This window comes from Anguilla rostrata, chromosome 13 (genome assembly GCF_018555375.3).
Source record: "Anguilla rostrata isolate EN2019 chromosome 13, ASM1855537v3, whole genome shotgun sequence".
Taxonomy (NCBI): Eukaryota; Metazoa; Chordata; class Actinopteri; order Anguilliformes; family Anguillidae; genus Anguilla; species Anguilla rostrata.
In genome coordinates, this window is record NC_057945.1 from 32620688 (window position 1) to 32647286 (window position 26599).

General features: G+C 45.2%; 2 protein-coding genes across 6 annotated transcripts; both read right to left on the bottom strand.

Moving 5' to 3' along the window:
• Positions 1-991: 991 nt before the first annotated feature.
• On the bottom strand, positions 992-4570 carry LOC135237743 (heat shock protein beta-7-like). The gene is made up of 3 exons (XM_064305144.1): positions 3958-4570; positions 2453-2586; positions 992-1930 (listed from the first exon to the last, which is right to left on the bottom strand). Exons 1-3 carry the CDS (start codon positions 4136-4138, stop codon positions 1751-1753), a joined length of 495 nt encoding a protein of 164 aa, XP_064161214.1. The 5' UTR covers positions 4139-4570; the 3' UTR covers positions 992-1750.
• Positions 4571-9828: 5258 nt separating this feature from the next.
• LOC135237740 (protein FAM131C-like) lies at positions 9829-26599 on the bottom strand. 5 transcript variants are annotated; one of them, XM_064305137.1, is made up of 9 exons: positions 26390-26599; positions 18162-18220; positions 17399-17518; positions 17234-17301; positions 16380-16435; positions 15681-15771; positions 13191-13415; positions 12910-13008; positions 9829-11842 (listed from the first exon to the last, which is right to left on the bottom strand). In XM_064305137.1, the coding sequence occupies exons 2-9, from the start codon at positions 18215-18217 to the stop codon at positions 11586-11588; spliced, it is 972 nt and encodes a 323-aa protein (XP_064161207.1). In that variant the 5' UTR covers positions 18218-18220; positions 26390-26599; the 3' UTR covers positions 9829-11585. The 5 variants fall into 5 exon arrangements, with proteins under 5 accessions (XP_064161207.1, XP_064161210.1, XP_064161211.1 ...); XM_064305140.1 differs by lacking the exon at positions 18162-18220; XM_064305141.1 differs by lacking the exons at positions 17399-17518; positions 18162-18220.

The window sequence follows — 26599 nt, forward strand, 5'->3', positions numbered from 1 at the left end:
GAGCACTTGATTACAGAGTCTGTCTGTATTCAATATCCCTGCGAGATAACAAACCTGACGGACAATAGCTATACAACGAAAAAAGCTTCTTTCAAGGCCATCTCTGAAGCAAAGTTCATTTTCGTCCATAGCAACTATCTCCAACTAACATCAATATATATAGACAGAGGAATGTATGCATCACAACCGCTCTGCACTGGAACTCTTGCATACTGTTTGTGCCAATTACTTCTCTCATACTTTGATAGTGATAGTGTTCCAGCATCTGCGCAGTCAGATTTTGTATGTCAAGGTTTATATGCAGTCAGGGTTTATAAGAGTCAGGGTGAATTAACAATGAATTAATATCGGACATTTTACTGTGCACATTTTATGACTGGCATATTCAAATAAACAAACACAGGTGTTTTGTGCTGTATTTATTTATTTATTCATTAAATACATTTTTATGTTCCTCACAACATCTGAGTGATATTTTGTAAAGATATATATACACACATACACGCACGCACACACACACACACATACACACACACACACAAAGACAGAGTGGGTAAAAGAAAGAGAAAGACCAGGAAAGTCTTACACACAGCACACACACATACACGCACACACATACACTCACATGTGTTCTTTACCATGGCAGAATCATCAGCAGAACAGAGGAAGTTGTTCAAACAGCCTAATGTAAATGGAAACTACCAGGATGATTCCATGGCAAAGAAGAGTGAGGATTTAGGCCACTTTACTGTGTCCTTGATCTCCTGTCAGTCTGACAACTGACACGAAACAGACCACACAAGAGCACAGACTAAATCGCAATCCGACTCACCAAATACAAACACACACGCACATCCACTCCCACACAGCACACATATACTGCAATATACTAACCACACATGCCAAGAAACAGGTAGTAATATCACTCACAATTAAAGATAAATTTGCTTTCTTTTTTAAAATATGAGAAACATATATATTTTTTCCACATCACAACATCTTAAAATATTTCATTTTCATTGAACATGAATTTTCATTTTTATTTATTCTTAATTCTAAGGCATCCACAAGGTGCCATTTGTCTGTGTGTGTGTGTGTGTGTGTGTGTGTGTGAGTGTGTGCATGTGTGCGTGCATGTGTGTGCTATGTGTCTGTAGGTACTATGCCTTTTGAAAGTCATAGTATCTGTAGTCACAGCCGGCTGCCTTCAACTGATGTAGAAAGAATATTTACAAAAGCTAAGAGGTGTTTGCCGGGAGAGGGAAATGTGTGTGTGTGTGTGTGTGTATGTGTGTGCGTGTGCGTATGTGTGTGTGCGCGCGTGTGTGTCTGCATGTCTCTGTGTGTGTCTGTGTGTCTGCGTGTTCTGAATAAAGCTTTGCAAAGTGTGTGAGACATATTGCAAATGTGTTTGCATTGATCTGTCTTTTTCGTATGTCTGTTCCAACACTAACACAACAGTGTGGGAACAGAGAGTGAGCTGAAATCAGAACTGTAGCTCAGCTCAATAGAGGTTAGTAACAAGCAATGCGAGAGTACAGGAAAGACAGGAAAACGCATATCTTGTATGATGCAACGCAGTGCAAAAGGGGAGGGAGGGAGAGAAACGGCAACACAAAACAGTTCAACATGACGGGTGTGAAGAGGATGAGCGGAGAGGAAGGGGCGGAAGAGAGGGGAGGAATAACAGCAGGTGGAATTGGGAATGTCAGGCTGCGTGGGACGGGGCGATGGGACAGCCTTATCTCCCTCAGATCTTGATCTCGGTGCGGAAAGTCTGAGCGTGCTCGTGCTTGGGCGGGTGTCGGCGAGCCTTGACGGTCAGGGTGCCGCCGTCCCCCAGTGATGATGTCACAGACGTAGGGTCCACGTCCGCCGGCAGCTGGCACTTGTGGGCAAAAGTGTTCATCACTGTGCCGTCCGCTGCCAACTGGGCGGGCAGTGGTGGGGCGACAAGGAGACAGAAAAAGAGAGAAGAGTAAATTAGACAAAGAAGGACCCCAGTGATGGGGGAAGAAGAAGGATAAGAAGAAGTAAAATTAGTCAAGGCACTCCTTATGTGTGCACTTATGTAAAAAAAAAAATCATAGTTAATCATGGCTGAAAAACAATAATAGTTTTCCCATGTATAGTTTCATTATTTATTTAATGGAAAAAAATGAAGTCATACATGAATGCTTTGTTAAGTCGGTATGCTTCCCTCACGACAGTGTTAGGTAAGCTTTACAAAAGCCTTATTAAGTAGCGGTCAACATAAACATGGCCGATGGATAAATTAAAACGAAAGCAATAACCCTGTCTGACTTGTCCCTGTCTGAACGTGTCCTCATCCTCTTACTGTCTCTCACACACACGCACACACACGCGCGCGCACGCACACACACACACACCACACACACTGACCCACACAGAAGGTGAATTAGGAGGGAAAGAAGTGCCCGGTGCGACTCACCTTCTCGGCGCGAACCTCGATCTGGTTGTTGGAGGTGGTGACGATCACGTCCTCCGGGGAGAAGTCACTGACGTCCACGGTGAACTGGTACGTGTCCCCCATGGTCCTGATGTTTCCCGCCGGCCCTGACAGACCTGTGTCAGAGGGGAACCACGAATCCCACAGTTACCCCCAGTTCATTTACACTTCAGCCTCCCCCTAATCGATGTCAGGGTTTCACAGAAAGGACCTGTGTCGTTATTTGCAGGGTAGAACTCAGGCAAAACACCCATGAGAGCACAAATCTATCTGACCCTAAGTGATCATAATTTCTTTGTGATGATAATTTGTATATCGTCAGGTGCTTGTGCACCGATCTGTGACTCCAGGCAGTATATTTTATGTCCACTGATGGATGTGAAAATATTTGCAACCGTAGTGCACATTAATGACAGCGTGTGTCACTCATTTGTAAGTTGGCACACTGTAAAATGTCCAGCGTTAATTCAACTCTGAGAGAGTGCATGTAACTCCATGAGAGTTTATTTAACACTGCCTGTTTTACTGTGCGTGACTACGCGTGTTGGAGTCTTGCCCTCTACTCGCTCGTGCGCACGCACAAGCAGTCATGCGAGACCGCGCGTGTGTGTGTGTGTGTGTGTGTGTGCGACTGTGTACCCCCGGTTGCCGTGCGACGGTCCGGCCCCGTCTCCTCGGCTCGGGCGTCGCTCTGTCATTCCCCCTCGGTGAGGTCACGGGCCTGGCTCGCCGCCGCGCATTCCCTCGCGCGAGGAAGCCCGTAAACCCCCCCCCCCACGCCCCCCCCCCCGAACCTGTCCCCTCTCCCCTGCCCCCTCCCTCCGTGGACGTTTTAACGTGCCGCTCATGGTACCAAAATACCCTCCCCGCCCGCTCCCCCCCTATCCCCCCCCCGAATTCACCCGCAGCCTTTCGCGTGAAGTGAGCGCATTTAGTCAAAGCACACGCATGCATGCAGCATCACGTAACCATGCATCCAGCATCAGTGCCCTTCCTCCACCAAGAAGCGTACAAATAAAACATTTTTCCAAATGTATTACTCAGATAAATAAATACAAGGAGAAGGGGTGTATTATGAATGTATGAGGAGGCTTATTTAAATATTACATTTAATATATGCAAAACCTTGCAAATAATAATTATAAAATGCATTGAATTGTCTTTTCATGATAAAAAAAAAATGGGTTTGAAAATTATATGGCAAATTTACAACTATATTGTATTGAAGGTTTATCATATTATAATGCATATGTACACCACAAATACTTTCAGATACAAATACAGTAAAAATATATTATATAATACATATTTCATTGAATTAAATATGATACATATGAATACATTTTCATTAAAAAATATGATATAAAAAAATATGAATGGAAATATGATTATTTTGGATGATTTACCTGCCGGAGTGAAGGTGGTCCCATATGAAGCACAGATGCTAAACAAAGGAGGGAAACTCAGTGCACACCCAGCAAGCTCACCTGGGAATCCAATCGCGTTGTCCCGGGCCGGGCGCATGAAAGACCCGAATTCGTCCGCAAAGAGCCCTCGACTCTTCTCCATGTAGGGGCCGGTGGTGGAGGAGGAGGAGGACGAGGAGGAGGAGGAGGTCTGGTGGACGCTGCGCTCCGCTCGGAAGGCGGAGGTGTTGTTCAGACTCATTGATGCCCGGGTGCGTCGCAGGCGAGGGCTTCAGGGGACAGGGGAGGGCCCGGGGGCGCGGGGGGAAAGCGCAGTGTCAGTCAGAGGGCACAGGAAGAGGATCCCTTCAGACGCCGGCGGCGTGGACGACCGATTCTCCCCAATTTACACGGCTCAGGAGCAAGAAGTATATCCACTTAGGTCCTTAGAGGTTCCTCTGTCCTTAGCCCTTCGTTTTCTGAGTTTTCCCTTCCCTGTCCTGTTCGGTCCTTTCGTGTTTTTCTCCTGGACCTCCGGCGTCTTTGATTAGTCTATGTCCCACTACTCTCGTCTTTTCTCTCTCTCTCTCTCTCTCTGTATCCCTCCCTCTGTTACACACACACACCCCTCTCAGATTATAGTCAGCTTTCGGGCATGCCTGGTGGGTCTGGCTTTTATAATGTGGAGGTGACTGATGGCTCTTTGTAACCCCCCCCCCATTCCCCCCCCCCTCCCCATTTCTCTCTCTCTCTGTGCACTTGGGGAGTTTTGACTATAACCGTGTGCTAAATTTATCATGTGAGACAGAGGGGGAGAGCGTGTCCGTGTGTCAGCGGTTGGAAAAGTTTTTTGCGATGAGGGCATGGGGTTGAGAAAGTGCTCCTGACAAAGATGGGGGGGGGGTTGGGGGGGGGGGGGAGAGAGAGAAAAAGGAGAGAGGCAGGGACGAGTGAGTGAGTCAACAGATGGCATTCTGGGCCCGGCTCGTTCACTCCCCGAAATGGGCGCCCAATTCCTTCCCCCCTCTCTCCTGTAGTCCATCACAGTCTTCCTCGCCCTTCTTCAGCATGCTGGAGAAATTACGTCTGAACTTTCGTTCATGTTTCCCATGGTACCCAGGACGTTACACATTCCTCGCATTAACATCAACACCCTCACACTCCTTGTGGAATGGCGCGTTAGGTAACAACGCTGACGACAAGCTAACTGCAGAATGACATCATTGGCACGACTGTGTTCCCCTCCTCAACAGCTCTCCTCCTCTGTTTGGTGAGCTCTCATCTCTGCGTCATCTCATAATCTGAGTACATAATATCCTCCTGAGAAAAAGTATAAAAGTTTAAGTTTTTTTTTTCCGCATAATACAAGGGTCTGGGATATCACAGTGAAAATGTTTTCAAAAATATTATTTTATTATTATTGCGGTTTCAGCAAAATCTCTGTCTGTCTGTTTGTCTCTCTCTCTCACTTGATTGTTATTTTCCCAGCATGTGGTGAAAACAATCACTCAACTGTATCAAACTCCATTCTCTCTTTCTCTCTCTCTCTCTCTCTCTCTCTCTCTATATATATATATATATATATATATATATATATATATATGTATATATACATATAGATAGATAGATAGATGGATGGATAGATGTAATTCGAATTAGCTTGTTCATTGTAGAAAACAGCTCACAGCCACATATCTTTATGCCCCTAAAGCGTGGAACAGCATACCACTGTCAATTCGCATGTCAGAATCTTTTGACATTTTTAGAAAGGATCTAAAAACATATCTGTGTAATTTAGCTTTTCAATAGAGACTACGCAACTCAACCCCACCTCCCACATTCTTTTTATTATCATGTATTGATTCTATTTGTTTTGTTGTCTTGGTTTTTCCTTTCTACTCTTATTGTAGTCTTTGGTGTAAAGTTTTGTGCGCTTTTATTGAATGTTCTTATCGATCTGCTTAGATATGTTTTTGTACAGCACTTTCGAGCTGCTTTTTGCATGAAAGGTGGCACACGAATAAAAATAAACTTGAAAATATCTGTTGTCCTTTTTAAAACTGTTGTCCTAGTTTTGAAGTAACGCTGGAAGTAACAGAGGGTGAGATCTGCGTGTATTGCGCCCAATGGAATTAGGTAACCTTGTATACGCACTGTTGCGCGTCTGATTACCTGACCTCCACCCCACGACAGAAGAAGCCCAATAAACAGAGACCATGGGACAGGCGCAGCTGTCTCTCGCCTCATTAGGTCCAAAAGCGGAGCCTGGCGGGGCGTCCATTTTCTGGGCTCCTTGGGTGACCTTGATAATCATTCCTGGCGGGGAGTGTGGTGGGGTGGGGTGGGGTGGGGGGGGGGGGTCTCTTCCTTTTCCCTCAAACGCAGCTCGGCGAGATCACCTGGTATTCAGAGAGACCCCCCCCAAGACACACCACACCTCACTGACCTTTAAGACTTAAAGCAGTTAAAAATATGTCGGCAGCTCATGGGAACTGAGGCATGAGCTGTTAAGATGCTCTTCCTGTAACACATCAGTGTTCATTAAGTACCGCACACCCAGGGGGGAGTTATTTTACTGGAAAGTGACACTTTAGTGCTTTCCGGTGCAAGCACTTTGTGGGGCATGCAATATTATGTCACTGTTAGTTTTATCTAGTATCAGTATTCTTATTATTATTGCATCAATGATTTTACAAAAGTATAATTTACAGAATAGAATTCAATTTTCTCAAAGTTATTCACTGCTTAATCCACTCTGTGACACTCCACAGTCCGTTCTGTCAATTGTTGTTGTACTATTAAAGTACACAGTGACACTCTGTCCCTGCCCCTATCAGTTTAAACTTTAAAGTGCTTCTCTGATTGTCTAAATTCAGCCTAGCAACTCGCTGCCTGTCCACCCGCGAACACTTGTCAGCGGCCGACACTGTGTACAAGCATGAGCGCGTTTCTATTCTAGAGGGATGAGTGCAGGACAGAAAGAGAGATGGAGTGAAATAGAGAGAAAGAACCCGCATTTTAAAATAATCGGCCAACCCAGATTACAATTACTGACTGCTAATGACAATCAATGACTGTTAGATCTGCAAGCCATCACACAGTTATCTTGATATATTGCAGGCATATATTACATGGAGAAAGGAGGGGAAAAAAAGAAAGTAAAGATTTTAGGGGTATATACAGGGAGCGTATCGACTGGCGGTAGGCATTTGAAATATGAAATGCATGTGGCGCAGGCGTCCGTGTTCACGAGCGTGTTCCTGAGAGAGAGAAAACGCGGGGCTGAGGGTCGACTATCGTAGTATCAGCGATCGTGACAGCGAGCGCCTTTACTCCCACAGCTTCGGGACTGACATTGAGCTGCCCTCAGCGGGGTCGCCGACAGTAACACAGGAAACCGCAGATCGCGGGACGGAAAACTGCAGCGCCAGATACGGCCAGGGGGGTAACTGCCCGCAAACGGCGCTCCGAACTCATACCTTCGTTCTCGTATTACCCCCTCCACCCTCTCTTTCGATCCCAAACAGCTGCACTCAACATGAGAGTGTAGATTAAAATGCGATGGACAGAGAGACAGAGACAAACAGGTCTTGGTTTGCAACGTTTCTTTAGAGCCTGACTTATAAGTAAATACTAATCACAAACCCAGAGAGGCAGAAGTTCTCAGAAAGGCCTTTTGGTGGGACCAATCACCCCCTGCCTACTTTGTAGGCAGATACACAAATATCGGCCAATAACAGGGCAGTTTCCCCTCTCTCTCTCTCCCAGTTGCCGTGTGTTACGTAACCTGTCCAGCGCCACTGCCCCTTGCTCTGATTCACTGTCGCTTCTATTTATATCTTTAACAGAGCACACTGTGGCACGGCGAAATATGCGATCACGCAGGTAACTCCACACCCACAGACTGCGAGAGCCATTTAGGATTTATGAGCGTAAGCTTCCTGAACTCTAGCAAACCTGCCGTTTAAAAGGCCCCCATGGGCTATTATTTTTTTTTTTAAAAGATCCATATTTTCATTGCGCTTGCCATAGATATAGATGCAGTTGGAAATTCATTTAGTACACCGCAGGTGAAAAGCCCATATAAAGTTTCATTTTCTGTTTGTTGTAAATTCCTGCGTGTTCAACCTTTTGGGGGGCGGGGGGGGTGGGGGAGGGGGGCAAGAATAAATAACTTTAATATACCGTAATGCTTGAGGCACAAAAATGGAAGGCTGACAAATGTGAAGGGCTGGGAATCTGGCATGCGGACGCTAAATGGTATTTGAGCAGTTATTCATTGGGGTGAGGATGTGACATTCAACACACGGTCTGTGTCATTAATCACAACGCAACCCCCCCACCCCCACCCCCACCCCCCACCCCCGCTGACTCAACACTGTCCCACTTTATGGGAGCAAATATGCCTTTCAAAACAAAACCTAAACTGTCCACAGCATTGGTTTTTATGAGGTATCACTGTTTTCAGTTTTTTTTTTTTATAATTCAAAATTTATGGAGAGAGGGAGAGAGAGAGAGAGGAGGGGGTTGATACAGTTGATTGCTTTCACCACTTGCCGGGCAAAACAGCGAGTGCCATGACAGCCTGTGCCAAACGCACTTGGTATGCTGATGCATGGCTTGCTGAGCAACAAAAACACAAGAGGAATTCTGGGATACAAGAAAAGCAGTTGGCGTGCACACATGAAGGAGCCGGTGGAAATCTCAGTGTGCCAGTGCCGATTACCGCAGATCTACTGTTGTGACTCGGGTTCTCTTGTGCGGCAAGAATACATAATTTCATGCACTGCCACATGATCGACGGTTGAGTTTTTCCCCCCTTCGTTGAGCACCAGGTTTCGTCAATCAACAGAAGGATAATGAGTTCTTCCCCACTGTCGGCGATAATCCCCAGCAATGCATCACAAAAGAACCGGGCAATTTAAGATCCGCTAAAAAGTTCCTTCAAAATAAGGATCATGGTAACCCTTCTGAGAATTGGACAGGCTGCATGCCAATAATTAATGTTCAGATTAAAATTTTTTTGAAACAGCACGCTCCATTATTTAATTTTCACTGGTGGGTACACCAGGGGTACACTTACCCCTCAGCTCCGACACAGTGACATAGCTCACCATCGCCATCTCACTCTCCCTGTTCGCATCTCTTTGGTTCATCCATCTCTATCCCCTTAAGTCATTCCTAATTGCTTTCATAACATTATTACCAACATTCTGACGTACAGAATGGAGAACAGGACTGTATGCAATTGATATTGTATTCTTTCCTAATTAGCTGTGTCTCCCCTGTCTCTCTCCCTCTCCCTGGCTCTCTCTCTCTCTCACCCTCCCTCTCCCTCTCCTTCCCTCTCTTTCTCTCCCTCCTCCTCCCTTTCCCTCTCTCTTACCCCCCCCTCTCTCTCTCTCTCTCTCTTTCACAATCAGCAGGGTGTGAATAAAGGCTATTTTCAGGCAGGAAACAGACATGTAATTGTGCAGGCTTGTTATCTTCGTTGCACGGCATTCCGCTTCCCAACAGGCCATGTTATTATGGAGCCCTGAGTGGAAACCTACGGCCTCCATTCCTACCTCACCAGGAGACGAAACTGCTTCATTACTTCAAGCGGTAATCGATAAGCAGTTAAGCAGACCTGTTTCCTGTTTCCCAATGTCACGTCTTTTCCCGTTCCTAATTTGTAGGTTTATTAAGTACACACGTGAAGAGATGGGAATAGCTGTGAATCCGATTCGTACAGCACTGTGGTACTTATGACAGCCATGTGCAATTGCAAAGCTATATCTCAGGTTATGTGGGTGTGGTTAGTGACAATCTGTGAAAGTGGAATTATGTCCACTGTTTTCTGGGTGAATGTATGCATATGTATCCATATGCGTGTGTGTGTGTGTGTGTGTGTGTGTGGTCAGTATTTTGATATCAAATGCAAACTGGTTCTATGAATGACACAACACCATAAATATTTTTGTTCTTATGAACTGAACCACTTGTAAACATTTATATGCTACAGTTAACTGAATATGGAAACATTAAACAAACGTAGAAGAATATCAGATTAACAGTAATATACAAATACTTGACTTTGAGTCTCTGTGTCTCACAAGCTTTGTTCAAAATTATATTCAGCTTGACAATTTATGCAATCATATAATTTCTGCATCCAAAAAACAGCACACTACAAAATTCTGTTTTCATGTTATACAGTGTTCTCCTGTCCTCACTGCAGAATATTCTGACAAACACACATCCTAGTTGCTAGTAATTATCAGTCAGTAATTCTGTCTGTTGAAGGCTCTGGGTTGAAAATGGCACCCATTTTCTGTTTTTGACGGTCATCAATCAAACATTTTCATGTCTCATATTTTGTATGATGTTGATTAATAGCTGCCGTTTCACTGAAAACATCTAAAACATAAATACAATATTTGTCATAAACCCACACAATGTGTTATATGGCATCAAACTCCTATCAGCCAAGATGAGATATTTATGCAATATTTTGTCTGTTCTTGATTTATTATTCATTCATAAATTATTTCCTTTCATTTTCACTTTTTCATAATAAGGGCAAGGCTATATTAAAAGGTTTCGGCATTCTACTTTCATGGGCAATGTAATTCTTTTAGCTGCCTTATTATACCATATTCAAATAGGTGACCACATTCATGCAAGTTAATTAGGGAATTACGTCCAACCAGATCAGCCTTAGAATAGGTTGGAAAAAAAAGTTATTATTTCTGGTATCAAATACAAAAAAATGATGCAAATACCGTGCTGTAGAAATGGACTGTGATCCTCATAGATGTATTCAAACCCATCCAAACATCTAAAATGAGTAAGTAAAACTATATACATATATCCAACTTATTTGTACAAATTTCCAGTGGCCAGTGTTCTTCCAATGCAAGCTTTGTCTGCTGAGATGGCCGTAGCTGGTCGCTCCTTTATGGTTGCCACTAGAATTGCTTCAGATGATGAAGTTTCATTTACGGGTCAGAAGCAGGACTGAATCATTAAATGCCTGAATCTATCCCATGTTTTCAAACTACAAGCGTGATTTTGATGTCCCTCTTTAGTGGAAATGAGCAAAAATGATAGGCAACACCGAGTAAGAATTAGCTCACAGCCACAGGACACAAGAGGACGGTGCATGGATTGTGCTTGAGATCCACTCTTTATGCTGGTCCATCTGTTTGATTTTTCAATGTCTATAAATTATTGTCCCAATAAGAAAATAAGCAATGTTCAGTGGTAGCTGATGACGTCACACCTACTTTAGTTCACACCTTAGGGCAAAAAACAACACAAAGGCCTTATTCAGACTGACCCCCACGTACAGCAATTGGACAAAGAGACCAGCAGTCAGTCACTGAAGCGACATCGAGAGGAAGCGGACATTCCGTCAGCACAACCCGAATCTTTTGTCCAGTGTTTCTCAATCGATTCCTATTGAAGTTAGCAGAGTGCCTTACATCATCCATCTTAGCTGTTCAAGTGGGTCGAAATATGAATCAGTTCTCCAAGCTACGTCACTAGATCAATATGGGAGGGAAAGCGAAAATGACGGCTTTCCAGTGGAACAGCTTTCCCAACCTGACCCCTTCTTATTAAAAATAAGGTTCTTGGCGGCCATTTGCACTCTTGTGAGCTAATGCTTATAATGGGTACAAGAAGAGGAAGAAAAACAACGAAGTTAAAAAAGAGAGCTTTTAAATCTAATTGTAAAAAACTTCATCTTCAGAGAGGGAGCCACTGTCTGTTTGCCGAATGGAGTCGGGGGGGAAGGTCCTCCTCTCCTGCAGGGGGTGCTGTGCGTCTGGCTGCCAGGGGGAACTGGCCAGGCAAGATGGCGTTGTGGGTGGCAAGGGAAGGGGGCTTGAGTCCTGGCTAACATCCTGGCTGATGCTATAGAGGCGCTGAGGCGCGCCTACATCGTCCAGTAGGATTCGAGAGAAAAAGAGGCCATCAGGGTCTGAGAGAGAAGAAGAAGAAAAGAAAATGGCCCAGAAAATAAACCGTCGAAAAATAACGGCAAAATCATGAAAACAAACAAAAAAGAGGACATGGGAGAGAAGAAGGGATGAGACAGAGAGGAAGAAGGGGTCTGGTTACAAAATATAAGCTCTAACCACCTCAAGCATTCCCAGTCACAAGTCCTTTATCCCTAGGGCTTCTTTGCTGTGATAGAAAGTACAGGACAGTGACACACCATGTACACGTAAGTCCTATCAACTATGTGACGGTGAGGGCGTTGCATCTGTCCAGGCAGTTCACCTTTTGATTAATTCTCATTTCCCTGGTGACTCCCTGGGGAATCCGTATGAGCTGCTGTCACATTGAATTGTCTGGGGCAGGCATTACGAGGAGATTCATGCTCATGCAGACATACATGTGCACAGAGTGAGCGGCAGGCATTAATAATGGATTGCAGCAGTCTGGACTGAGCGGGAAGCACCTTAATGTCCATGGCTGGACCCTGTCTTTCCCATCTCTCTCTCTCAAATTAATAGCTGTTTGACCTATTTTTTCCATTTTTAGATAGAAAAGTACATTATTGCAATGCTCGATGGATCAGTGTGTATTTAGTAGAAAGTAGTTTGACTCAATATTTTAATATATTTGTAATATGTCAATATATTCAAGCGTGGAAGGAATACTGAAACAGTCTGATGAATAGAGTTCAGCTGCATATGGTATCAATGGGAAGTAGAAGATGGATTAATATCAGGAGGTCATTGGTTCTTTATGGGGGTCAGTAACAGGAGGGGTTTGGTCAAGTGTTGGGGTTAGTATCAGGGGTTGAGTCAGTGTTGGGTTTAGTGTCAGGGGTTGAGTCAGAGTTGGGTTTAGTATCAGGGGGTTGAGTCAGTGTTGGGGTTAGTATTAGGGGGTCGAGTCAGTGTTGGGGTTAGTATCAGGGAGTTGAGTCAGTGTTGGGGTTAGTATCAGGGAGTTGAGTGAGTGCTGGTGTTAGTATCAGAGGGTTGAGTCAGTGTTGGTGTTAGTATCAGAGGGTTGAGTCAGTGTTGAGGTTAGTACCTTGCAGAGGGGCGTAGGTTCCATTGGGCTCATTGTGTTGTTGCTGGGGTGACCAGGCGCACATGGAGGCCTCAGCAAGGGCGAACTGTTCCGCTACTCCTGAGAAATGGAGAGAGAGAGAGAGAGAGAGAGAGAGAGAGTCAGTGCCTCCGGGGAAGTTGCAGAATGGCACAATAAATGTCAATACATGCACACGCACATTTAGAGTACAATCAGTTTAATTAGCAGTTTGGCTAACTAAAGCGTCTTTCCGTGCCTAAGCGACACCGCTAAAGGCTCACCTGCTGCAAAGCGAGCCGCTTTGATCTCCTCAGCCAGGTGAGAGTAGAGCTGCTCATCCTCCGCAAGCTCCGCCCCAGCCCCGCCCCAGCCACGCCCCTCCCTCCGCCAGTCGCAGCCGGCTCCGCCCCCAGCGCTCCACCCCTTCCACTCGATGAGGTGTGCGACGCGACCCTGCGCCATGGCGGTGGGCTTGGTGATGTGCTCCTTTATGGTGGCCACCAGACCTGCGACGGAGAGAGGGAGGGAGGCACAGTAAGAAAGGAAGGAAGAAAGGAGGCGGGCAAAAGAAAGGGTTGGAGTAATGGAGGAATAATGGCAGCAACAACAACAACAAAAAAATCAGAGGGATAGAAACATTGCTTGGTTGTAAATGTGAAGGAGCTAGCCACAGACGCAGGCTGTCTTGAGCATTGCATGGCAAGCATGATTCAAGCCTGGTTTTTGCCTGGGAATCCAGTGGCTTTGTGCTGTTGGAGATTGGGTAGCCAGAGACCTCCATGGTCTTTATGTCTGCACAAGCGTCTGAAAACAGTGCGGCGGCTACCAGCTGTCATCAGTGTGAGCTATCGCTCGCTCCCAACAGCTGTTCATTCTCCTCTGGTGCTCTGTGAGCGGCATTGTGGGAAAAGAGCCAATGGGTCGCAGGTGAGAGGATCAGCAGAGTGCATACACTGCAGCTTGTTTTAGAAAAAAAAGCAAAGAAAATAAATAAATACTTCAATCAAACCACCATTACAGTTAGCCATGATTTCAATACCACTGACTGGCCACTGGGAGGCAGCCAAGAGAATTCTAATATAAATTATTCTTCCCCAGCCTCCATTTCCCCAAGAAATTCACCCACATTTGCTCCACTTATGTACTGAGATAGAACTCTTTTTGACTGACTATGTAATTACACTGGCAGGATTAAAAGAGCTTTCATTGGCACTGACTGAAAAAGTGATAATGGCTTCAGAAACAACTTTCTGAACAGAGACACAGAGCTGGAGTGTGTGTGTGTGTGTGTGTGTGTGTGTGTGTGTGTATGCGTGTGTGTGCTTGTGTGGTGTCTGTGTGTATGCGTATGTGTGTGTGTGTGTCATTTTTCTACATTTGAAAAACTGAAAGAAAAACTGCTTGAAAAAAATGTATTCAATTTCTATTTAGAAACATCTATTCAATACTTAACATCCCTACTCAGAAAATAGCTATCTAATTTTGTACGGAACAACATGTACGGAAAATAAAAACCTGTCTTTTGAACCATCTGCAGAATAAAGGGGAAAAGAAAAGCACAGCCAGTCCAAAGCTGTAATATAACCGATCCCCCTCCCACGCAGTCCCAATCTGAGGACCACCCAAGGACCTAGATCTCATTTCAACTTTGGGAGGGGGGGGGGGCAACAAACAAATGTTCTTAAAAAAAATGGGGGGGGGGTGGATTTGGGGGCAGGCATTAACGGTTAACAGTACCACCCAATCAAACATGATTACATTGGGGGAGCTGTAGGTGGGGGAGACATGTCCCCCATCCCCCCCTGGGATCCATGTCCACAGGACCTCTACGGGACTACAGCCCACAAACACCCCACTTCTCAATTACACTTTTAAAGTAGTTCTGTGAAGATGTCTTTGAATGTTCATATTTGTCCATATAGGTTTCTTAGTCCAAGTTCTTAGTTCTTTTTTTAATTTACTTTTTACTTTTGGGCCGAAAGTCATATTCATATATTTCATTATTAGTGAGTGGGTAACATTCATTTGACCCATTGGTGATGCTCTGGCTTAGAGAAATGCAATTCCAGCGGGTACACTGTGGGATTCAGATTTAAATTGCAACAGAGAGAGCAGGGGCGAGAACTCGGTAGAGCGTGGAGAATTGCGGAGTGACAGAATTATAATAGAAAGAACTAATATTATGCAGGCGTGGTCTTCAGTCCAAATTAATGGGGGAATGGAAAAACAGGGGATGCAGAGAGGTGAGAGGGAGGAGAGGGAGGCACAGAGAGAGCAGGAGCGAGAGAGAGAGAGTCTATCAGAACGAGAATGCGTGATTACATCAGCAACCACTGCTAAAAAAAAAAAACAACCACTTTCTTTTATTACTGATTTCCGATGAAAACTAAACTAAGGATATCAATGTCAGGCATTCCGTGTGGGTGCATGTGTGTTTGTGTGCACATGAGCTTGCATGTTTTTGTATGCATGCGTAACGCTATTGATTATGCATAGAGGTATTTTTGGGTAAGATGTGCTTTATCCTTTATTGCCAATGGTCCAGGAAAAATTAAAACGAAAGTTGCACAATCAATCTAGTTACCAATAACGGATAGCTAGGCCGCCATATACTCTCCTGCTTCTGGGGCCCCTCCCCCCCCCCCCACCTCACCCCCCAAAAAAACTGAATTCCCCCCACACAACTGAAATATGTCCCATAAAGGGCCACCAGCCATTACACATGTGTGAATACATGAGCACATGTACATATATGGGCATGGAAGTCTCACCTATGAGGGAGGAAGTAGCCAGCTCGCCGATGCCATAGCCGCTGTCCCGCCCTTTTCCCGAAAACGTCATCCCTGATGACTGGTAGCCACCCTGGACACACAGACAGATATGCAGGGACAGCAGAACACACACACATGTCTGAAGGATGAATGAATTCGCGCACACACACACACACACACACATACACACATGTACACACACACAAATGCACAAACATAGACAGACACAGACACACAGACACGCACGCACGCACGCACGCACACACAAATGCACAAACCCCTGCACACACATACAGACACACACACTCAAACAACAGTTCTCAACTGCCTACCACCTGTTAAAAATCCGAATTAGCACACTATAGAAGCTGCGAGAAATAAAATGGAAAAGTGATAATTAATGAATGTTTGAGATTAATGACTCATTCCTGCCTCTATTTATACAACATCTTGCACGTATGTTGCTGTTCACATAAATGTATGAACAATTGAAAACATTGCGCATGCAATACTTTCATATGATATTTTACACTAGCATACTGTACATATCCTACAAGCTGAGAAACTGGAGAACATTAACGATGCTCAAATGTAACTATATTTTTCGACTGCCCTTACACATCTGAGCTCCCCAAGCTTTCTTCCCTCCTGCCCTTTCCCTCCCCCAGACACCTCCCTCTTTCCACGCAGGCCACAAACCTCGGCAGAGGACTGCAGTACCGGCGCTGACAGGTTGGGGGTGCTCTGGAGATATTCTGGGAAACAGGCAAGCAACAATTTTGCGGGGGTTACTTTGGACACCTGTGGCTCGTTTAGCATTCCAGCAAAGGTTTTACGAAAAACGCACAATGACAGAAAAAAGATTTAAAAAGTAAAATCCATATACTCTGTGGCTGAAAACATTTACACATTAAACAGTACCAGTGTGAGTACAATGGTAAGTGTGGATGTATGCTATTCTTAGTACCTCTATCAATGTGAGGTTATAATTGATCAAAGAAGGCAGTTCTATTTTTAAAGTACAGCCCTCGTGCTATAATTGCTTTCCCGGTCTATTTTCACGCTGCACTCTGACATTTAATTTTACTTACATTACCTCCAAATGAGCATGCAAATTGGTGCTTCTTGTCAGCTTGAAGACTGACACTCCAGAGAAAATGAACCTGACTGAAACCACGTCGCGTGCCATTCAAAATAACGGAACACGTATTTTTTTAATGATTAGCAATACCTCAGGAGAGGCGGTTTTCTTGTTTGCTCAGCGACAATACAGCTTGCAGCATTAGGAAAAAATAACTGACACATACGATCAGGTGTTCAATAATGATAAATGCTCTTCGCCAGCCTGATTGTGTCATATTACATTTACCTGTATTATGCTATATTATGTCTGTTACCTTGGATAAATAAAATCTTGGAAATGAATACACAATGAACATCTTTTATTGCACTGTAGTGAACCTTCATAATAGCCTCTCAACTCCTAAAACAAGGACTAAGACTAGATGGGCTGGTGACATCACATACAGACAGACAGACAGACAGACACTGACCTTTATGACCTTTGCAGAGGCAGGTTCCCATGGTGAAGAGGCGGTGCCTGGGCAGGGTGGCAGCAGGGCTGGGAGGGAGGGAGGAGGGACGGTGGAAGTTATCTGTTGGTCGTCACCATGCTGTTGGAAAGTGGGAATGAGAGAGCGCGAGGGAGAGGGACTCACAAAGAGGGACTGGCGGAGAGAGAGAAAGAGAGAGAGGGAGTGGAGACAGGGAGGGCTGGTTCACGCGTGTGGCAGTCCCTTCTGTGCGCTTTGTTTGCCGAATCTGGGGCTGCCGCTGAACTACGAGACAGAAAGAGAGAGAGACAGAGAGAGAGGGAGGAGGAGGGGAGGGGGAGAAAGAGGGAAGAAGAGAGAGGGAGGGGGACGACTTGGCATGTTGGAGAGACAGAAAGTACCAGGCAGACTGGTGTCTCCTTCTCCCACCTCCTAGCACCTCTCCTCGTCTCCTCCTCTTCCCCTTGGGGACCCAAACCCTTCGAGTGCCAGAAGGCTTTTAAATCCTTTCATTAGAACCATTCCAAATAGACTTGATGTCAGCAAGCACACAAAGGTTTATGCATACTGCATACCTACTGAATTGTGCAGGCATGCACACACACACACACACACACACATGCACAAACACATACACAGACATATGCACACCCTCACATTCACACACTCACACACACACGCACACACAAACACGTACACAGATATATGCACACACACACACACACACGCTTACATATACAGATAAATTTTAAAAAACAGACACAGAAACATGCACACACACACCCAAACACACACACACACAAACGCACATACACATAAGTATTTAAATACATTAAAATTCAGAGAAACTGAACATCATCACAATTAATGAATCTGAATTCCTTGCAAAATGTGTTTGCACAGCTTCACACGTTTCGTCATTTCTCACCCCTGTTCTACTGTATGCACATTGAGACCCAGCAACAGCTCCTCAGAGCCTCTCATAGCCTGTAAATGCAATGCAAGCATACGGTGCTCTGCTTATCTATAGCATGCAATGCTCATTGTAAATCCTCAAAGGCCCACAGATTTACAGAAACAATGAGCATGCCCTATACCGCCTTGAACTGGAACAAAGCACATGCACCAGGGTACATCTTATCAGAATAAGATGGCCAGGGTGGCCATTCAAAAGTACAAGTTAACTGCTAAAACATCGGTTGAACATGGTCTTTACATTCCCTTTACATCCATGTTAGCCTGGATCTCACTTGGAACATTTTCAACAAAAAAATGATTTATTTTCTGTTTGCTGGTATACATGTGCCACCAAGAGATTTTCTGCTTCTGTCTAGTGTGTGTGCGTGCATGTGTATGTGTTGCTCATTCCGTTGTTAATTGATTATAAAACAAAGTTAAAGGAAATAATTTATCGCGTATTGTTCGTATTACGCACAGGTGCATATTCACCCTTGATGGCATTTTTCTCTTAACGTGTACAAACAGAATTGAATAATAATAGAACAGATTCTGGATAGATTAGTTTATGTATTCGCTAAGAGTATCCACATCGCAACAGGGATGCAAACAGAACAAGCGCACAGGCACGACACTCCATTGACGTCATCTACGAACAATCGGGGATTCCTGTTTCCATGTCAACAGCATGTTCCTCTCCCTCACTTTTCCCTGCACATCCGTTAAGGACACTGGAAAGTGTGACTGGAAATAAAAAGAGTAGTTGGGGTTTCCCCACATATTTTATCTCAAATTTAACCCAAATTATTGAAAATGATGAAGGGCATAATTGGCCTAATTCCAGTTTCTGTGCGCAAACGTTATTTTGTCTCGTAAAATTGCAGAATAAATTCAGCCGATGTAGCGATATGAAATGCAACAGGCTCCGTTAAATAAAGCTATCTCACTCAATGATTTTTTCTAAAAGGTATTTGGGGACAGAGATTTCATAACCAGCTCTGGAAGAAGGGATCGTGCGCTTAGAAAAGCGAGCCACTTATGAACCTAAATCCGGACAGCATACGAATGGAAGAAGCCTGACACCTTGTGGCTCTTAGATGAAATGACAGGCTTCTGTATTTGTGGAGGCAGACTTGCATGAGATACTGTACACTGAAGCACTGTAGTATTGCTATGTAACAAGGACAGGAATGTTTAGTGTGTGTGTGTGTGTGTGTGTGTTTTAAGGTAGTTTTGTCTTTTCAATTGCTTATAGGCTACTAATGGCACAAATTAGACCTGTTGTAGAGTAGAGCTTGTCTTTTTCTTAACTGCTACTTACAAATGAAATAAAATAAGATCCAAATTTTAAAAGGCAATTATTCTTTCTCCTTCTCTTCTAAAAAAATATAGTCATTCTGAAAAATACCGTGAAAGCTTTTGAAGCCCTTTGCGTCAGAAAAAACCCTCCCAAAGAGCAAATTCACAACACTTGAACAGACGAGAAATATAAAGACATTGTGTACAACAAATGTAAGAATACACTGACCCTCAAGCAATAGTGCATCTAGAACCAACTTTGTAAACCTCAACTAGAGGTTCAGATGATGATTATTTCAGGACAAGTGGAGCAAAGTCTCACTCCTTTGTGAGTCACATGGGGGTAGTCTTAATGTTTCGTTAACTGCCCCAGATGTGCTTTGATGTACACAGCTTACGTGACGTGAAGAAGAAAAGTGGAAAAAATAGAGAAACTCATTTCATCTGTAGAACCTTCCACTTGATTCTCATGACCTACTGATGATTGGGAAAGATGTCGTTTGCAAGCCATGTGCAGAATTAAACTATTTGAAAATATATCAACTGTACAGTGAAAAGCAGAACATTTCTTTATTTTTGTTCAAATGCTAACACTTTTACTTAAAGTATTCCCATTTGCTGTATGTTTTCTCACTATATGGCGTGCTGGATGTCTGCAAAGAAATAAGAAAAAAATAATAATAATGAGCAAGGTTTGGCACCAGATAGAACGAGGCTGACAGAAATAGTTTGGTTATTAAAAATGGATGACGGGTGTTGAATATTTATGAGCGCGCGGACGTACGGATTCTTCTCAGTTCAGCCTGACTGGCTCTTCCTCTCCAGTTCAGCGGGGAGGCCCCGGCATTATGACACGGTCGTTTGTCGGTCCGCGCGGTTCCTCTCCGGCCTGCTCACACACGCGGGTCGACGAGACCGCCCCCCAGAGGACGGTTACGGTTCTCCAGCTCACTGGCCGAGCGTGCGGCCAAGCCTAACGGCGAAACGCTGAGGAACACAGCCAGAATTGTCCTAAGACCTCCAAACCACAGGGCGGCAGTGTAGCATAATGGGTAAGGAGCTGGTCTTGTAACCTAAAGGTCGCTGGTTCAAGTCCCAGGTAGGACACTGCCGTTGTACCCTTGAGCATGGTACTTAACCTGCATTGCTTCAGTATATATCCAGCTGTATAAATGGATGCAATGTAAAATGCTATGTAAAAAGTTGTGTAAGTCGCTCTGGATAAGAGTGTCTGCTAAATGCCCGTAATGTAATGTAATGTAAATCAAGGATACTCACAAGTCATAATTTCAGGATTTAACCAAATATTAAATTTAGCACAAAGGACTTGGTTGAAAACCGAACAAAATAACAGTGCTATTCATTTTGTAAATGCAAATGGGAGGGGATCTAAAACTATGCATATGGCTTCTTGTGCACTGAAATCCTCCTGAAATGTTGCCGCACACTGACTTTTAAAAAATGTTTTTCCCCCAATGGCAGAATGCACTGCATCAGGCAACAGGCAGAACAGCCTACGGGGCTCACACACAAGCTTGTGGGAAACACAAACCCCACACCAGCGCAGGATGCGTCACCCAGAGGATCAGCCGAAAGACGCTCAAGACATTCACCTGAAACCGAGTCCCTCTCAAAGCTGGAGCATTCGGCCCAAAAAACCGAAACCAACCCGCCCCCCCCCCGCGTACACGGCCTCCTGAGAAAAAGGTAACGCGTCACCGCCGCTAATGAAGGGTTTCGATTCGCCGGGCGCATTCCGGCAGAGAGAGAGAGCGGCGAGGCCTGCAGTTGCTGCTCCTGCTGCCAGAGTTTCCCCTGACCCCGTTGACACGGCGACGGAGGAAGGAATCCGCCTTCAAAAAAAAAAAGAAAAAAGAGGGGGCCGAAAGGCTCCGGGCTGATTTAGCGCCCCTGTCCTGACACCTGTCATTAGCAGAGGAAGAGCCGCGCATTCCGCTCGGCCTCGAACCGGCGGCCGGGCCCCCCCCCCCCCCGTCCCTCCACCGCCCCCCAGGCCCGGCCTCGGCCTCCCAGGGCCCCACACTCAGCGCTGAACCCCGAGTGACCCCTCTCTCCGGCACCGTACGCGTCTGCGGGAATCCCCGCTCCGCCCCGAACCCCACCGCCCCCTTCCTCCAGGCCCCCATGAGCACCGCGCTCCCCCCTCCCCCCACCCCTCAACGGCACGCCTCTATTAAGACACGCTCGCCCTGGGGGTGCATGCAGGTCTGAAATAAACCTGGAGACACTCGTCTGTTACTCTAACTTCCCTTGTGCTCTCAGCGGGGGTGGGGGGGGCAGGGGGTAGGGGTTTGGGGTCCGAGGATGGGACACACCACAGCAGCTGAGCTTCACAGCGGGCCGAACCGGTTCACCAGCTCACAGCCCAAATTGGACCCAGGCGAGGCTCGTCCTGAGAGTTAAACACCTTGTGCAGCACCTTGTGGATGGACTCAGGTCAGGCATTATTTAACAGAGTGAAAGGCACTTAATTCACACAAAACCCTGATGAAAAGGGATGGAGTCAGTCACAGACCCACCGAAAATCTTCACAGGAGCAAGCTGCAATCACCCATGAGTCTCACAGGCCAGAACACTGTGAATTTCCACCAATGCCTGCAAGAACAATGTGCAAATGTAATTAAAAAGGAACAGAAAGAAAGAAAGACACTCTACAGTGCAGAGAGAGAGGAATATGGCAGCATTATATTACCATTATAGATGATTTTTTTCCAGAGCTCTCACAGTGACTTCCTCGGAGAATCGTGCAGACTGTTCATGCGACCTCGATAAAGCCAGGGCCCCCGAATCGACGCTCGTATTTGGGGCCTGGCCTTCTGGGGACCGCGGCCTTCCGGGACCCGGACATTGGAAGGCCGAGACGCGGACGAGGGCGCGAGGGCTCAACCGGGTCTCGACGCGAGCCGCTATTTACATTCCAACCGCGGCCATAAAAAGACTGCAGACGGCACTCGCGCTCTCCAAAAACCGCCTGGCGGGTCTGAGTCATTTAAGCGAGACTAAACGGGGCGCGGGAGGGCGGGAGGAGACCCCCTCCCTCCGGGGCACTGCCCGTCGGCGCAGTACAGAAGACTAAATGTGTGTTGAAAGTGTAGCGAGACCGAGGCCGTGTCGCGGCACGCACGCGCCCGTTGTTAAGTGGCGGAACAATGGGCTTAAAAACTCTGAAATAATACCTGTTATTCGACTGCTACTCGAAGAGCTGAGGCGAACAGCATAAGGCACATTCAGTGTTCCTGCTTCCAGTGACACCCAATGCAAATCTCCTCTCAGCTGACATTTCAGGAATAAAGAAATGTGAGAACAAACTTAATATTAAACAATACATACTATAAAAAAATAAGACGATACTCACAAAATTATTAGTTTTATAAATTTGTAGAAGCAAGCTGAAGGGAATGGTTAAATAGAATCCAGTGCTTGAAGGTTTTTATGTTTATTTTTTACTATGCTGAATATTCACAATTGCTCTGTTACAAAATTCCAGCTGCCTGAAGCATCCCATAATTACCTGTAAAATCCCACTGAGCTCTCCTGACTGCATATTACTGTTATGGGCTTTCCAGCTCCGGATTCTTTTGTTTGCATGATTTAGCCACAGTCATATATTACCCTCCATTGCACCAGGTCATGGAGTTTCCAGTCTGAGTCCACTATCCAAGCTCATGACTGCTCATTCTCTTCCCTTCATTTGTGTGGCAGGCCTTAGGTGAACTTTAACAAAAACAATTCGGTATAAAACCAAGATTTACTCATAATTTGAAATGTTAATGTTATGTGATAATATTTTTTTCATTTTGGTCTCTCCTTGTCAGTCTCTCTGGCCACACACCACTCCTGTTAGAAATGAGTTCCCGATCGCACACAATTCCTTTATACACATTATGCGTTAAAAAACACCACACCTGTCGAAGTTCCATTTATTTGCCAAAGATTCAGCACCTCTCTATAGAACAGAATCAAAGCGTTCAAATTCCTAGCCTGTGGATTCCACCAGTGGATTTGGAGAACCAAAAAAAAAAGAAGAGCCACCAGGAGAGATGATTCAGCCTCTTGCCAACGGCGGTTCTACGGAAACCATTTCAAATTCAAGAAGTCGGGACAGCCCAACCCTGGCCAGACGACCAACTGAAAAACTGACGAGCAGGTTGCACGATAAAGGCTGTAATTCCAGCCACCGCGGATCTCTGTGAGTAGGACCGAAAGCCTGAGTCAGGCTGCAGGAATGTTAAAGGAGGGGTTTTTTTTTTTTCTTTTTTTTGTAGGAGTAAGGTGTAGCCGGGTAGGAAACCCAGGGTCATAATTATGGTCTGTTCTTTCATTCTTCCCTGCAGAGTTCCGCCACACAGTTTACACAACACCGGGCCCTGCGCGACTGATCCCCTGCGCTCCACCCAGGCGCATGCACCAGGCCCATTATCTCCCGGCGGCAGGGATCAGACTCCAGCGCTACGCCGCTGTCGCCGCGCCTGCTTCCTGTTTATCGCTGTTTGCGGTCCAGGCCAGGTGGACGGACATCGGCCTGCCCCCCCCGTCGTCTTTTGTCTCTCTCCGTCCGTCTCTGGCATTAAGCCACTGTAGGAAGGCAGGGTGGAAGTGGAGATTAAAGTACTAAATGTCTCTCTTTCTTTCTCTCTCTCTCTCTCTCTCTCTCTGTCTCTCTCTCATTCTCTCTCTCGCTCTCTCACTCCCTCTGTTTATATCTTTCTTGCCTCCTCCTCCCACTCTCTCATTGTCAGGACAGGTTTTATTACTCCACTGAAAGGAGACTGTTGGCAGGAATCTACAGTTTGTCTTCTCTTGACCTCCACCATCTCTATACAGTTTACATATTTCTATACCCATAAATAATGCTACCAATAACAATAGCGCTATTAAACTCAGGCTATAGCCCGGGAGGGAAATAGAAGGCATGAAACTATGCAGGCTGTTAATGTATCAGACATTTAAGTTCCTGAATGAGCAGGACATAAAGTTTACAGATGATGTGTGAAAGAGCATACTTGTCAGAACGAGGTCTTGTTCAAGTTGCCCTGACATAGCAAAACCATGGGCCAAATAGCTGGGTTACTTCACTGATGAGCTTTATTCCCAAAATGCAGGTGTTGAATTTCCAGTAAATATTTTTTAAGGAGACGTTAAGAGGAAGCCATGTTTGATTACTTAAAGAAGAGCACTAACAGGCTGCTTTTTAAAAATTTAAACAATTTAATTTAATGTATTGTAGCTTTTTTTTTCAATATTTAAGCCTTCAATCAAAATTTAGTCAGCAAAAAGTACACTTAGTTTTGGAATGTGAGAGATGACACAAAACAACTGCCAGAGGGATTCGCAGTGTGTAATTTTAGAGTGTAATCACTTTCAGTAATTTATCCCCCGAAAGTTCATACATCTGAGAGCTAGAAGCTCATTGTGCATCTTGGGTTGACAAGGAAGTGCTGATAATTCCGATTACCGCAAACATCAAAGTCAATGTTGTAATCACCCCTCCCCCCGCTCATTACTTCCCTGGAAACATATCAAAGCAATGCTTCACAAATGCTTCACACCACACACCGCCCTTTACACAGGCACGCAAATAACCGCACAGACACACTGGCTGGGAAAGAGACTACCGCGTAAATCAGATCGCCCGTTTCTCTGACAACCCTGCGAGAGTGAGTATGTGTCAGGTGTGTGTGTGTGTGTGTGTGTGTGTGTGTCACGATTCTCGCGTTCCCTCCAGGGGTTCCCCGACCTGAAACGAGGTGTGAGGGCCCGGAGCAGGAGAGGGTTCGGGGAGCGGGGGGGGAACTGGCGAAGGGCATTAAATCTATAAATACGCGCTTTGAAGAAAATTACACGGAGGAGGAGGAGAAAACCCGCACGGAGGTGGAGAAACTGTGCCGAGGAAGTGACTAGGGGAGGACTGAAACGACCTGGCACTGTGGTCCGGAAACACGCGAGCAAGAGGTTGCAGGTTCAAGTTCTGGGCGAGGCACTGCTGTTGTACCCTTGAGCAATGCACTTAAGTCTTAATACCCACCCGTGTAAATCAGAAACGTGTTAAGAGTAAGCCATGTAACCTTCCCTGTACAAGGGTGCCTGTCAATCAAACAAACTATTTGTCTGTCAGCCTAAATCCTAGGAAAAACACATTCATTATATTTGAATGCTTAAATAAAATAATGATCGTCATTGTGACAGCCACAAAGGAAAAAGAAAAAAAATCAAATACAGATTTAAATGGCAGCAGAGATATTTTCTTGGAAAGAGCAAAGTTCAAGAGGAAGTCCAACAAAGAGTTTGTTGTCCCCCCTCACAGGCTGCCCAGAGGTTCAGAGGCACTGTTGACTTAGGCTGGACACTGTGAGCTCTCTTTGCCAGCACTTTGCCAGAGTCAACTCACTGAAAAAATGAGGACAGGAAGTGGTTATTTGCAAACATTGTTATTGCAACCCTTTAAAGTCTGTTCAGCTCATATGTTTTAGGGACTTGCTGGAGTCCTGGAGACGATAATAATAATAATAATAATAATAATAATAATAATAATAATACATGTAAAACTATTCTTCTGCCTGCAAGGGTAGAAATACAGGGAAACTGGACTCTTATTAAGCCACGCCTCCTTCATAATGGCTTTTTTCTACATCTAGGCCAGTGACGTGGCCTAAGGGACTCCTTGCTCAAACTAACCAAGTAGCATTTATAGAGGACTAGTAGTCAGCTTGCAACAAATATAGCAATGCAGGAAAATAAAAGGAAATACAATGCGATAAGAAAACTTGATTGGTGAAGTAGCCTCCCCTGTAGCGCTGATGAGAGACAGCTAACGTTTGGTAGCATCACAGCTGCGGTGCTCTACTACCATTCACCAAGGTAGTTAGCTGTCCAACTCACCACAAGTTCTCAAATCACGTCTCAATTCGCATCACCTGTTCCCGGTCACTTGAGCCCACAGCAGGCTGAAAATCATCGTAAAACTGTAATTCTTCGTCTTTCAAATCATTATGTTCGATCTGGTTTGTCCCCAGTAGTTTCTCTCGTTTGAATATTGTCTCTCGTGTCAGGGATTCCCTTACATTACGTTACTTCCGGGATTTCCACCGC